The 14,787-nt window shown below is 48.0% G+C and overlaps 1 protein-coding gene across 1 annotated transcript; it reads left to right on the forward strand.

The window, feature by feature from the left end:
- Positions 1-9,408: 9,408 nt before the first annotated feature.
- On the forward strand, positions 9,409-13,689 carry LOC309579007 (ly6/PLAUR domain-containing protein 2-like; the record flags this gene model as incomplete). The annotated part of the gene is made up of 3 exons (XM_082292007.1): positions 9,409-9,460; positions 12,322-12,441; positions 13,478-13,689. The coding sequence occupies 3 exons, from the start codon at positions 9,409-9,411 to the stop codon at positions 13,687-13,689; spliced, it is 384 nt and encodes a 127-aa protein (XP_082148133.1).
- Between the last annotated feature and the right edge of the window lie 1,098 nt (positions 13,690-14,787).

Here is a 14,787-nt window from a genome sequence, read left to right on the forward strand (position 1 = left end):
TCTAATGTAAATCCTCTTTTAGTTTAAAACCATTTCCCTTTTGTCCTATCACCATCTGCCTGTGTGAAAAGCCGCTCTCCCTCTTCATTAAATCTTCCCTTTTAGCTTCATATTCCATCCATTCTCATCTTCCTGTGATCCTTTGGAGGGGAATTCAGGTCCCTCAGGCAAAGGTGGGCAAATGCACCCAGTGTTGCGAGTGTGGCCTTGTTGGTGCCTTGCACAACGTCCCTGCACTGTCCCTACTGACACAGCCCCAACCACAACACCTTTTCTACGCTCCATCAGGTGCCTGGCAGAGATTCCACCCAGGATCATCCAAGAATTCCCACGTCTTTCATCTCCCCATCATTTCCAGGTGACCTCCTCCTTTACCGTATAACTGACTTGTTACGGTGGATGATCCTATTTAATCCATGACTTGCATCCAAGCCACCTGGTTGTTAACGATATCCTGATCCTTCCCGGAATTGCTGGGGCTCCCTGAATTTGTGCTACCGGTAAATTCCATCCTATTTGGCATCTTTCAAGGTCTTAACAGAAAATATTAAGCAAGAGCACTCCAAAAGTAAGGAATGGCACTGATGATTTTCCCCAGGCTCATATCCCACTCCCAACACTTTAAATATTTCCAGCTCCTCCACTTCAAGCCTTTAAAAAATTCTCACTCATCTTAATCCAACTTAATTTCCATCTGTGCCATCTTAATAAATATTCCTACATTATCCTGTGTTATTTCTTTGCCGAACTTGTGAAAATCTGACTTTATTGACATTAAAACAACACAGATAACATTAGATTTTAAGTCTTTTCCTGTTTTTTTATTATTTTCCTTCCTTCAAACCCTGTTTTTAATCCTGGCAGTCTATCAAGGTCAGACAGTGGCTGTTACCCCTCCTCTTTTTAATTTAGGTGCTAAATTCTGACCTCATGATTCTGCCTTGACCAATTTATGAACACCGTTTGGGAGTGGACCTGGACCTGTTGCTCTGTATCTCAGTTCTCCAAGAGTTCTGGGATGGAAAACATGCTGTCCTGCTTTGTCCCAGCTTGAATACACTGAATTTTTTTGTTCCACCTCAGTTGTGGTTGTTTCTTTTTCTGGACACCTTTTTCCATGCTGTCTTTACCCCCAAAATCAAAAGCATTTTATATATTGAATAAACAAGTGGTTAATTTAATATTCAGTTTTCATCTATCACTACTTTATTTTGCCTCTCAACTTAAAGGCTAAATAATTTTACATAATATTTAAATAACTTTAAATAATTCATTTAAAATAAATGAATAAATAACATTCAATGTCTTTCTCAAGATCTAAGTAATTTTGACTATTGCAAATTTTTACTTTATATATTTCTTAACCTCCCTCACATTGTTTTGTCTGCTGCTTCGTTTTTCCACCATTCTTTTAGACTTCCCTCTCATTCCTGGAATAATTTGAAATTATCCACACATTTCAGGCCACGGTTACTCTGTCTAGAATTTTTTTTGCCACTTTTCCTCTTTTTTATGGAAAAAAAGCAAAGAAGTTTCTGAATCCTTGATTTCAGTGCACCACAAGCTTTATACTTTGCATCCATGTCCTTGAACTCCCAGTTCACTCCTCCTTTTTCTGGACATCAACAAATATGCCTGGATAACAACATATTTATCTATATATCAACCATATATCAACATTTATCTGTTTAGCTGAAACTGAATCATCCCAAAATTCAGCTGGATGAGGGGACAATACTGTTCTAAGTGTGTTAGACTCCTGGTCCCAGAAATCTGGGTGTGCCACCTTATTACTGCAACCTTAGGGTGTATCACTGTGTCCCACAGCCGTAGGGAGGAGGAGAGAAAATCCAGCAGGCAGGAATTGTGCAGCAAGATTGATCTATTTAATTATTTTACAAACTCTTTTATAGACTTTTTTTCTTCATAGTCTAATTGGACAAAGGATCAGCCACGCCTTGGGGTGATTGGCCAAAATCCTAAAACATCCACTGTCAAAATATTTTCCTACTGTACTATAAACAAGACTTTTCAAGGCTGCAGGTGTTTGGTTGTTTACATAGCTCTGCTACCTCTTCTGTGAGAGAGAAAAGTCTTTCATGGGCTTAGAAAATAGCAAGAAAATCCTTGCTAGCAGCATTTTTGTATCTACACCACCCCAAAACCATCTCAGCAGGGAGGGGAGAGATGGGGGAGGAAGGAAAGACACGATTGGTCTGTGGTGTAGGAGGCTAAAAGGAGCTGGAGTCAAAATTAATTGGAAGAGTCAAACTGCTCTGGAATTATGTAGGATACCCAGAAGTAGGACAACAAATGGAAAGAGCATTGGATGTGGTCACTGAAGTTGGACATGTGGATGGATGAGGAAGGAGCTTGGTCCTGCTGGGAAGGATTGGCAAAATTCAAGGAAAGTCCAGAGTTGGAAGGGACCCACAAGGATCATTGAGTCCAGCTCCTGGCCCTGAACAGGACACTCCAAGAACCCCAGTGTGTGCCTGAGAGTTGTTCTGTCAAGGAACGGCAGCCCACAGACCCCCTGTGTCCTAAGCTGTGTCCCCACGATGTGAGCGGCAGGTGAGGGGGGGATTCTGCCCCCCTGCTCCACTCTGGTGAGATCCTGCTTGGAGCACCACATCCAGCTCTGGAGTCCAACAGCAGAAGGATGTGGAGCTGCTGGAGCAAGTCCAGAGGCCACAGAGATGTTCCAAGGGCTGGAGCCCCTCTGCTCTGGAGCCAGGCTGAGAGAGCTGGGAATGTCCAGCCTGGAGAAGGGAAGGATCCAGGGAGAGCTCAGAGCCCCTTCCAGTGCCTAAAGGGGCTCCAGGAGAGCTGGAGAGGGACTTGGGACAAGGGATGGAGGGACAGGACAAGGGCAAATGGCTTTAAAATGACAGAGGGCAGGTTTAGATCAGATATTGGAAGAAACTCTTCTTTCTGAGGGTGGTTGATGCTCAGCCACACAGGCTGCCCAGAGAAGCTGTGGCTTCCTCATCCTTGGAAGTGTTCCAGGCCAGGCTGGATGGGGCTTGGAGCAACCTGGGATAGTGGAAGGTGTCCCTGCCCATGGCAACGAGTTGGAACAAGATGGTTTTTAAGGCTCCTTCCAACACAAGCCACTCTATGATTCCATGACAAAACACACATTTACTATGAAGAGGCCTCCAGGTGACCTCATCTCCACCCTTGCAAGATTCCTTTTAAAGCCAGTGAAGGGAAGCAGGTAATCCCCAGTGCCATCCACTTTTTGATGAGGCTTTTGTCTGATGAAATTTGGATCTGTCTGCCTGACTGCAAAAAGAAACAGCTCCAGTGAGTTACCAGGAGCCACCTATGGTAGAGAAGAAAGGCTGAACTGAAGTCAGATGATTCCCACTCTGGATTTTTTGTCCTGCTTCAATCTGTTTGTGACTGCAAAATTTCAAAGGTTATTTCTGCTGTATCTTCTGCTAATTGGTGCTCCTACAACTTTATGCCTTGACCGTACAGACCCTGATGATGGGAATTGCTTCCTTGTCGTGCTATTCCTATTACTGCACTGGATCCCCATGGCAACATCCACCACGGGCTATTTTTACTACTTAGCAGGGGTTACTTACTTAGATTGGCTCATCCAGATCTGTATCTGGTGACAGACTTTGCTGCCAACGTGTCAGTCAAAGGCACTGCTAATGATGCTGAAGGTTGACAAAGTGATGCCAGGCACTCCTCAGTCACAGACTCGGTGACAGTCCCTGGGTTTGACAAGTGACAAGTTCACAGGGAAGATTCTGTTTCCTTTCTCTGCACAACCAAAGTTGATAAAGAGGGAAAATCTTCCTGATAAAGGGAAGGAAGTAGCTCTGTAACCAGCCAGTCTCTGCATGTTGTCCTTGTACTGCAAAATGTTGATAAGAGATAAGCAATTAAAGTGTGGAGAAAGACACTGGACACTCCCAGCCAACAGCAGCCCCCAGGAATATTCCCAGCATCCTTCAGCCTTGGCTTTTTTAGTACTTAAGCATTGGAAAAGGGAAGTGGTGGAGTCACCATCCCTGGAAGTGTTCAAAAAACCACATGGGTCTGGCACTTGAGGACATGGTTTAATGGTGAACATGGTGGTGGTTGGACTTGGTGATCGCAGAGGTCTTTTCCAACTTTTAACAATCCCATTATTCTAAATCATCCAAATTTCAGATGGAAAAATCACATGGCCACAGGTGCCCTACATGATGGAGCGTGGATTTATGGGTCACATGGGCTTTCATGTAGGGCTGGCAGCAGCTGTCACTGGGATGGAAAAGGGAATCACACTGGAACGATGGACACAAGAGGTTTTGATCAGAGCACACATCCAGGTTGTGTCCATGCTGGTCTTCAAAAGGGAGCAGGATCCATTCTCTGATCCTGATCACAACTGTCACAGCTTGCGCCTGAATTTCTCATCCTTCCAGCCAGAGCAACCTTTCTGGAAACATCCTTGGTCCTTGCTATGCCTCAGCGTGTGCCTGGACATTCCCTGGAACAGATCCAGGGGGTTCAGGCCTTAACACAGCCCGTTACACTTCCTAGGCAGCTCTCAAGTCCGTAGTAGGACTGATAAATCTTAAAGGAAGCCTGAAATGCCTGAATTGTGGATATTCATCCCTCTGGGGTCCAACCCAGAATCACATCTTGGACATTCTTGCTGTTTTCAGAAAATGTTTGAGGGACCTACATTCCTGGGGTGGACCAAACACAGCTGGATAGGTGATGCCTGAAGGATTTGTCCTCAATCCTGCAACTGCAAGAAGAGGAGCCTGAGCAACCTGGTCTAGTGGAAGGTGTCCTTGCCCATGGCTGGGAGATTGGATGAGATGAGATTTAGGGGCTCTTCCAATCCAAACCATTCCATGATTCAATGATTCCAACCTCCAGATAATCACATCCTTGGACTCCCTGCTTTTCTCTCAGAGCACTGAACACAACTCATGTCTTTTTGTAAAAATCCAGCAAGTCTGGAAGGTTTCCTCCCATCCTTAGGAGCACCTGCTTTTTAGCCTTGGGATTAATGAGCTTAAGCCAGAATTTGGGAGATGCGAGTACAGTTCCCTTCTCTGCTTGGAGAGGTTCAACTTCTCACCTCATATCTTCAGACAGGGGGTGCAAAGCAGCAAAATGAAGCTCAGACACAGAAAAAAAGGGGTAAGAGCTCTTTAGAGATTGAATCAGAGCTGTGAATCTGGATTTTTATTTTTTTTTTTTTTATACTCCCCATGGAGGAGAAACATTTAATATCAAACAGCCCCTGGAAGACAGACCTAAAGAGCTCCTCGGAGGAGGGTGCTCACACTTTCACCCCTCTCCAGCCCAACGAAACCTGATTTCCTTCCTGCTCAGTGGCAGAATTTCATCAGGAGGGTGGAGACCAACTCCACCCCAACAAGCCCAAAGTCATGTTGTCGACACACACCCGTGAGAGGTGGAACTTCCATTGGAACGTCAAACATTGCTGCAGCCACGGGCACAGGCAGAGAGGTTCCCCACTACTGAGTCACACATGAAGATGGTGGAGCCATCCAAAAAGTCCCCTGGCAAAAGTTCTACCCCCCTGGAATCACAGGAGCTGAACTCAGGGTGACTCAGTGTAATGATCAACAGTATCTGTATTTTCCTGCAAACCAGTTGTCACCAGCATACTTGGTAATCTGATATCTGGAAAATAAACTCCATCCTGCAAATCAGCTCCCAGGAAAGACATGGATGTCAGGTAGATTGATGCCGTGGTTATCACGACATGACCATGGTGTCAAATAGGCTTGGTTGGTGTTTGTATCACAGCAGATGGATCCGTTCTGTTTATTCCTGGGACTGCAGAGGAGAAGGCTCTGGTGTGACCTTATTGTGAGCTCTCAGTAGCTGAAGTGGGGCTCCAAGAGAGCTGGAGAGGGATTTTGGACAAGGGAATTGAGTGTCAGGACAAGGGGGAATGGCTTCAAACTGAAAGAGATGGGGTTTTATGGGATATTGGGAAAAAATTCTTCCCTGGGAGGGTAGTGAGGCCCTGGCATGGGTTGCTCAGAGAAGCTGTGGCTGCCCCATCCCTGGAAGTGTCCAAGGCCAGGTCGGATGGAGCTTGGATCAACCTGGGTTAGTGGAAGGTGTCCCTGCCCATGGCAGGGGATTGAAATTGGATGATCTTGAAGGTCCCTTTCAACCAAAACCATTCTGGAATTCTATGGAATGGCCTAAGAAAATGTCCATTTCTGAACTGGACAATGTAGGAGAGCAAGTGGTGAAACAGAGGGAGTTCAGAGAAGGACCATCAGAAGGATTAAAGCCTTGGAGAACCAGTTTTCCAGAGAAGGAGCCAAAGAGCCCACCAAAATCTGTCCAAGGGATATCCCAGACAAAATACATTTCTATGGAGAAGAGGAAAATTGCAACAGTGAGAAATTAAATTTAGTAGAGGGGTGTAACGAGAGCCACTAGGGACCCCATAAATCAGAGCAGAAATATTTTACACAGGACTAATTTCACATGTGGTTGATAACCAACAACTGGAACAACTTAGCAAAGCTTGGTGTTCACTCCCTGCAGAACACCTCATAAAAAACTGTGGTTTTATCATTCAAAAAACAATTAACTGTAAGGGAAGTTAGAGCAGGTGAAGCACGTCACCTTCCTGCCTGTAAACACCGAATTTTTGTCATCTGCCTTGTCTGGTATTTGTGATAAGCAGGGAGGGACTATATCTCCCTATATCACCTTATAAATTAGAACAGTCTCCCAGAGACAGGCTGGGAGAGGGTTTGGATTGATCACACTGAGAATTTCTGACGGCTTTTGGCACACAGACCTTTCTCCCTACGCACCACGCCTCGTTGATATTCTCAGCTCTCCAGACCTGAAGTGACATTTCAACCGAAGTCCCTTCTGGCTCCTGTCAGTCAGAGCTCACAACCTTTCCCAGGGCTTATGCCACCCCTGACAGAGTCAGAAGGGAAGTTTTAGGGCCTCCTGAGTCATGAAAGCTGTCTAAGCCTTACCTAACTGCTCTGTCAAACCACAGTTTTCACACATTTATCAGGCTTTAAGCAGGTCAGGTTTCTTCTCTGCATTTGCTTACAGAAATAATCCCAATTTTTCTAGCATTTAAGATCCAACTTCAACTTCCAGTCTCATTTAAATCAGGCTTGTCTTAACTCTGCTGATCTAAAAGGGGCCAGTGTTTTCCAGTGCCATCTTTCGGAGTGAATCCTGTTGTCTCAGTCTCCCCATTAATTGCTGTCTATTGGGTTTTTTCCATCAAGTTCCCATTTTTTTCTTGACAGTGGCAGTGGAATTCCACCTGGGACGCCAGGAGGGTGTTGCCACTTCCAAAATCAACCTCCCTCCCACCTCAACACACATTTGGACACCACTCGTGGTTGTTTGTGTTGGGTTTTGGGTTCGTTTCCAGGATTCCATCTCTCCATAGGCTCCTGATTATCTTTAATCAAGGAATACCTTAAAGGTAACAGACCTTAAAGGTCTTTCCTTTCCTCCACAGTCTTACTGGAACACTCCCAAATTCTCTTTCCCTGAAGTCTGGCACTGCTGCACACTCAGCCCCTCTGCCCTGGTGTTTTCCCAGTGTTCTGATTTATGGAAAGATCTCCAACCTTTCCAAGCCTTTAAGACAGAGTTAAGACAGTGGTTAAGTATTTATATCCCTATTCCTTCAACCACACTGATTTATCCCAAAAAAAACCTCCATATGGAATGATTTTCAGGTAGGAGAGGATGTCTCCATGCACATTTCCACTCCACAACCCACCAAGCAGCTTTACTGTGCCAACCCCATTGTGCTTTCCCATTGAGGCACAACCACCCGGAATGCTGAAAGCGCTGGATCTTTTCCAGTTTCACGGCTGTTAATTAGGATATTGCTCAAATGTGCCTTGAGCTGCCCAGTTCCGAGCAAGGATCTGGATGTAACCAGGTCTGGTGGCTTTCACCGAGTGGATTTTTTTTCCTGTGTGCCCAGAAAGTTATGTTTGATTCAGGTTTTTTTATGTGCCTGGTCTCTGACAGCACAGGAAGATAAAATAAAGGATAATTTTCACTCTTGTAGAGGAGGATTAGGGTGTAGGTCTTTCTCTCCCTTTCCCACAGCTCCGTCAGCTTTGTGTCATCTGTGGCTGTGGAAATTTTCATTAGCAACGTTTCTCAGGTTACTGGGAACCATCCTCCAACTGGGAAGAAGGAGAGGCTGCTGGGAATGGCAGCAATTCTCACGTGTGTTGTCATAACAAGTCTGTGACAGGCAAAGTACCTCATTAAAACACCTTCAGCTCACCTCATCAAAACACCTTCAACTCACCTCATCTCCATCTCTAAAATCTCCAAGTGCTCCAGTGATTCACAAACTTCGCCTCTTTGGCTTATTCAGCTGTTTTATGGGAAATTGCACAACGCTGGGGTTTTCCAATTTGGATCACAACAAACTCAACAAAAAGTCTGTCAGCTTTTCCTGTGAAATATAAAATACCAGTGGCTCAGTCCCAAGGGGGAAATAAATCATTTCTCCCCAGCTCCAAGCATTTGAAGCTGGCTCCCCAAATATGGGATAAGATGCAAAATAAATTATGATGTTTCAAAGGGTTGCCTTGATGTGGATGAAGTGAAATTTGCTATCAGGAAGGTGCCAGAGTGGGAAAATTGCTCCATGTTGGGTTTATTTCCCAGCTTCAGGATAGAATTTGGTGGATAATTGACAGCTTTCCAAAGGAAGGCTGAGCATCCTGCTTTGCCAGCATGACCCAGGACCTGAACCCCCATGACTTATCCCAATTCCAGACTTGGAAGCACCATATCCCACTGGCCTCCAAGTGACTCCCATGCCCAGCAGCTCAATTAATAACCAAGGGATCCAGAAATCAGGCTTGATTTTGAACTGGATTTGGGAAAACAAACATCTTTGGGCGACCTCAGTCATGCCAGCCCATGGAATCATTTTTCCAAAGCACGTGGAAGCCCAGCCTGCTGTCACTTGCCCCTTGACTGTGGTTGGCCAGTGCAACCAGTGTGACACAAGCCAGCTCTGGGCTCATGGAGCCAGGCTGGAAGGAGCAAACACACCTTGGTCACATTCCCCATCCAAGCCCTGGCACGGGGCCACACCTTGCAGTGCCAGCCGTGTTTTTCCTTTTCCATGGGACCAGCCCCAGGACATAAACCTGGGGAAGAGCCGAGGTATGGCAGGAGTCTGCTCATTGCGGTGATGTCACCTCATCAGGGAACTTGTTCCTCTGCAAATCCCAATCCAGACTGGAGCTGGGCTCTCCCCTGCTCACCCCGAGGGAATCCGCCCACAGGATCAACAACAGGTGGTGGAGGGTGGGAAAACATATAAAGCTCCTTGGGAGCAGCTTCTTGGATCTGTCCTGGCTGCCTGGATCTGCCCTCAGCATGAAGAAGCTCCTGGTTGGATTCCTGCTGGGCCTGGCATTCGTGGAGTTGGGTAAGAGCTCCTCATTCCCAACACTCCAGGGAACCCCTGGGAAATTCCCGGGAGGGGAGGGAGGGGAAAGACCTGCTAACCCCCGGGTAGGGGCAATGATGCCTTTTGTATTGAAGAAGGTCAAAGGGTGAAGTGGGAAAGGGGAGATGCATTCCTGGTGAGAAGAGCTGTGATGCCTGGCTGGGAGCGACGCTCATCCTTCAGATACCTGTCACCCATACCCAGGGGTGGAGGGGACAACCACAGGGCAGGACCAGCCTGGGAAAGAGCCTGAAGCACCAGCCTCTACCTAAGCTGCCACCCTCTCCCTTCAGAAATGGGATGGCATATGCTCATCCCGAGCTCCTGCCATCCCTAAAACCTCCCAGCTGGCTACTGGAAGTGCTGAAAGCCAGAAGGTGAAACTTTAATATAGATAAGGGTGAGGGTATGAGAAATAACTTCAAGGACATTGGAAAGGTTTATTAAACCCCCAGCTCCAGGATTTTCCCTTATTTCAGGAGATAGGTGGGAATGGGAAAAAAAATGGGTCTGTGATGGGTCTGGATCTTGGGCAAGCTGGCAGCAGGGTTTGGTCATTGCTGTGTCCTTCCTGCATCTGGATGTGACCAACTTCAGCTACACCCCTGCCTGGAACAGCCATTCCAGGGGTGACACCAACCCAGAGGGGTTTAACCTACAGCCCATGGGCCCCAGAGATCCTCAGGCTGCTTCCATGGGACCCTGAAAGACCTCAAAGGAAAGGCAGCCTGGGCAGGGATCAAACTTATCTCCATCTGGAGCTTTGTCTTGGATTTAATGGAATTTCTGAGAAACCACCCAAGGTGTCAAAGAATTTTATTTTTTTGCTTTATAGCTGAAATCAGGCAGAAGTAAAATTTTTGGGATGATCCAGAGGGAAGCAGCTGGCCTAGGCGCCCCTCTTGCAGCTGAGGGATGTGTCTGTGACCATTTATACTCCCGAGGTTGGATATAAAGAGATGGAAGGTCCTGTTGGACAGTGAGGAACAGGGAATTATTGGCTCAGCTGAGGACACAGAGCTGTCCCTGTTCGGTTCTTCTGTCCTGGTTCTTACAGATTTGGGCTTTCCTCTTCCATGCAACCTTCCCACAAAACCCATGTCCTCTAAATGCCCCACCCAGAGTCAGTGGAAGACGAAGGGGTTGAGGTTTTCCTTCCTTAAACCTGCTTTGAACTGGGATTAATTCCCCCAATGCACTTCCCTGCTCATCCATGAAAATTCTGAGGTTTGGAAATGGAAACCACCTCACCCCAAGGGTTTCAGAGCAGTTTCTCAAGTGCCTTAAGCCAGAACTGCTCCATCCATCCACCCATCCTACACATCCACAGACATCCAAATGATTGTTGATAATGTGTTACCTCTATTAGAATGTAAACAGCCTCTCGTGGATCATTGGGAAGGGATCTAGTGAGGTCCTGAGCTGGGATAAACAGGGATGGCTCCACCACCCTGTTTACAGGGAGTATGGCCACAAGAACATTGAAATATTCCCAGGAAGAAATCCTTTTTACTTCTGCAAAGAGACAAAAAAAAGTTTTGCGCCCTGTAGGCTCTACCCCACAGCTGAATTTTCCAAGGGAGCTGCTACGAGGAGTAGATGCCTTAAAAATTCCTTCTGAAGTCAGGTGTTCAAACAAATGCCTTCAAAAATATTTATCCTTATCACAAAGCCCCAGAGGTTCCTCTGTGACAGCAGAACGGGAACAAAAACACAGCATCGGTGTGAATTTTTACCAATAGATGGCACTGGACGCTTTCAGGATGCTTTTCAGCAGCTGACAGGAGGGTAGGCTAGAAAACCTCAAACCGGGCTGGATTTTGTCACCAAGCCACACCAGCAGGAATTTGGAAAATCCACACTCTCAGTATCTGCTGGCTGTGGATGGACAAGGCTCACACTGAGATTTTTGAGAGCTGCTGTGACCAAGATTTGCATATTTAGAGATGTCCCTCCCTCAGGTGGGAGCCAGCGAGGGTCTGTACAGCACCTCTTTAAAAAGCAGCAGTAGCCCCTCATGAGAGTGGTTGTGAGGCCACACTCAGCCCTCAGGATCTCTGGTACAGCTCTGAAATTGAAATCCTGCTCTCAGTTACTGATTCCTGCAGAATTTCCCTCAAACAAGCAGGAAGGAGCTGTTGCTGTGAGGGAAGGGATGGGGGAACTGCCACTGTCACGGCTTGGGAATGTTGCTGTCAGCAGAAGGAGCTGGTTTTTACAATCATGGAATATCCTGATTTGGAAGGGACCCACAAGGATCATCAAAGTCCAACTCCTGGCCCCACACAGGCCATCCCAACAATCCCACCCTGCGCCTGAGAGCATTGTCCTGAACTCTTGATGCCATGCTGGGAAGCTCATTCCAGTGCCTGACCACCCTCTGGGGGAAGAATGTCCAACCTAAACCCGCCCTGACACAGTTTCAGGCCATTCCCTTGGATCCCATCACTGGTCACAGAGAGATCAGTGCTGCCCCTCCACTTCCCCTCAGAAGGAAGTTGTAGATCCCAAAAGTCTCCCCACAGCTTCCTCTTCTCCAGGCTGAATTCTTACAGAGGACGCTCAGACCTACCAAAACTCCTCAAGGAACAGATCCCTCTAAATCCCTGCTCTTTTCTGGGCTGCTGAGCCTCCAAAGTCGTGTTCAGGCCCAGCTTCTGCAACGCCACCCTTGTCCTCCAGTGCTGGGATTTGGTCTTTCCCCTCTGGCATATCCAAGCTTTGCCAGTGCCTCCGGATGTGCTTAATTTTGGACACTGCTGCATTTCAGTTGGGAAGCTGCAGATTTGGGTCTGTTTTCCCTATTTTGTCACCTCAGAGCCCTCCTGTCCCCTCTGCAGCCCAGTCCCTACGATGTTACACGTGCAAGGAGCCCACAGACATTTCCCAGTGCATGACAGCCACCGTGTGTCCCCCAAAAGCCACCGTGTGCACCACGACGCTGCACTCCGTGGAGACAGGTGAGTCCCAGCGCTCTCCCTGAGGGATCCCAGGGAGAAATCCAAGAATTCCATGATGGGTTGGGTTGGAAGGGACCTTCAAGATCACTGAATTCCAAACTCCCACATTCCACTATCCCAGGTTGCTCCAAACCCCATCCAGCCTGGCCTTGGACACTTCCAGGGATCCAGGGGCAGCCACAGCTTCTCTGGGCAAACTGCCAGGGCCTCCCCACCCTCCCAGCCAAGAATTCCTCCCCAATATCCCACCTAACTTTACCCTATTCCAGTTTAAAGCCATTCCCTGTGTCCTGTCCCTCCATCCCTTGTCCCAAGTCCCTCTCCAGCTCTCCTGGAGCCCCTTCAGGCATTGGAAGGGGCTCTGAGGTCTCCTTGGAGCCTTCCCTTCTCCAGGCTGGACATTCCCAGCTCTCCCAGCCTGGCTCCAGAGCAGAGGGGCTCCAGCCCTTGGAGCAGTTCCGTGGCCTTCTCTGGACCTGTTCCAACAGGTCCATGACTTTCTTCCACTCAGGACCTCAGAGCTGGAGGCAGCTCTGCAAGTGGGACCTCACCTGAGCAGAGTAGAGGGGGAGAATCACCTCCCTCAACCTCCTGGCCACGCTTCCCTCTCCCCATCCCAGTCCCAGCTTGGATTATCCTTTAACATGTCTATAAAAATCCAGGTGAAATTATCCCTGTTTAAAGAGGGAAGGAGAGAAATCCATCGGATTTGGAGCCTCATAGTGAAGTATCAAGACTCACTGCACTTACTCCCTCTGTGTTGTCTTTCCTACCCCAGTACCTTTACGGACCCTGAATTTATAGATGGTGCAAACATCTACAGGGACTTGTGTCCCTTGTCCATGCTGGAATGATTTTGGAAGGAGCAGGAGGGTGAGTGAGAGTCAGCAGTGAGAACTGGCAGACCTGTTCCCACAAAAAATAGGCTGGACTAGAGGCCCCCACGGATTAGGGATGTCCAACACCTCCTCTGTCAGTGTTTCTCAATCCCATTTCCTTTTGCCATTTCTTCCCCTCTCCAATCCGCCTCTCCCAGGTTATCCCTTTTTTGGCAACATTACCGTGACCAGGGGCTGTGAGGAGGAATGCCTCTCCTATGACGGGATAGGGGCAACCAGGCCCAAGACCTGCTGCTTCACTGACCTGTGCACGGATGACGCCAGGAGCAGCAGTGGGCTGAGGAGCAGCTCGGCAGCGCTGAGCCTGGTGGCCGTGGTGGCCGGAGCAGTCCTCCAGGGCTCCCTGTGAGGTCACAAGTCTCCCAGCTCCAGGCAGAAGCCCACCACTCTCCCTGCCAAGCTGCCTCATGGACTCTTAGATGCTTTGGGAATGTCCTTCTTCGCTGACATGTGGCTTCACCCCATCTCCAACGCTGGATTCAAGCAAAGAGTTTGGACACCTGGACTTAAACCCCTCAAATCTCCAGTTTCCAGCTGTTAAAGCAGATGTTCCTCACCTTCAGCTGCTTCTGGTCCTCAGGACCCACAGAGAATGGGTTGGGTTGGAAGGAACCTTCAGGATCATCCAGTTCCAGCCCCCTGCCATGGGCAGGGACACCTTCCACTATCCCAGGTTGCTCCAAGCCCCTCCAACCCAGCCTGGAACAATTCCAGGGGGGGCGGCCACAGCTTCAGCTTCTCTGGGCAGCCTGTGCCATGTCCTGAGCAAGAGGAGCAGATGGATCTGGGCCCAGTTACTTCCTGCCCATCAGGGTATGGGTGGCAACTGCAGATAGCTGGCACTTGATTCCAAGGATAAGCTAAGAAATGAGTTCAGAAGGGCTCAACTTCCCTGTGGGAATGGGATGGATTTCTGGAAAGCTCAGAACACTCCCTGGACTGACATGCCAGGGTAGGTCAGACCTGCAAACCCAAATATCCAAGTTTGGCCAGACAAATACTACCGCACCCTCAGCCTCTGCTTGAGCTCAGGTTGGAGTCAGAGCTCCCAGATTTCCCTTTCCAGGTGTTTTAAAAACTCTTCCAAGCAAATTCTTCTGTTGCTCTGCCATCCCTCCTGAGCAAAAACTGCAGGAGAGGAAAAGTAATGGTTATCCCAGACCCTCAACTCTGGGAAAAATCTGTTAAAAGTGCTGGGATCCCAGCTGGGATTTGCTTGGAGTAGCTGTAGGAATGATTCTAATGTAAAAGCATCTGGAGTGGAAGCAGATATGGATGAGCCAGGTGCACCCAGCTCACAGAGATCCAGGGAATTTGCCATTCCCTCTGTTCCTATTGCCAGGGACCATCCAGAGGATCAGGAAGCAAAAGCAGAATGGAGCATGCTTACACCCCATGCACCATCCTTGTGTCTTCATGGCACCCCTGCAACCTCCTCTGTAGCAAA

This window comes from Coloeus monedula (assembly GCF_965178545.1).
Source record: "Coloeus monedula genome assembly, chromosome: 1".
Classification (NCBI taxonomy): domain Eukaryota; kingdom Metazoa; phylum Chordata; class Aves; order Passeriformes; family Corvidae; genus Coloeus; species Coloeus monedula.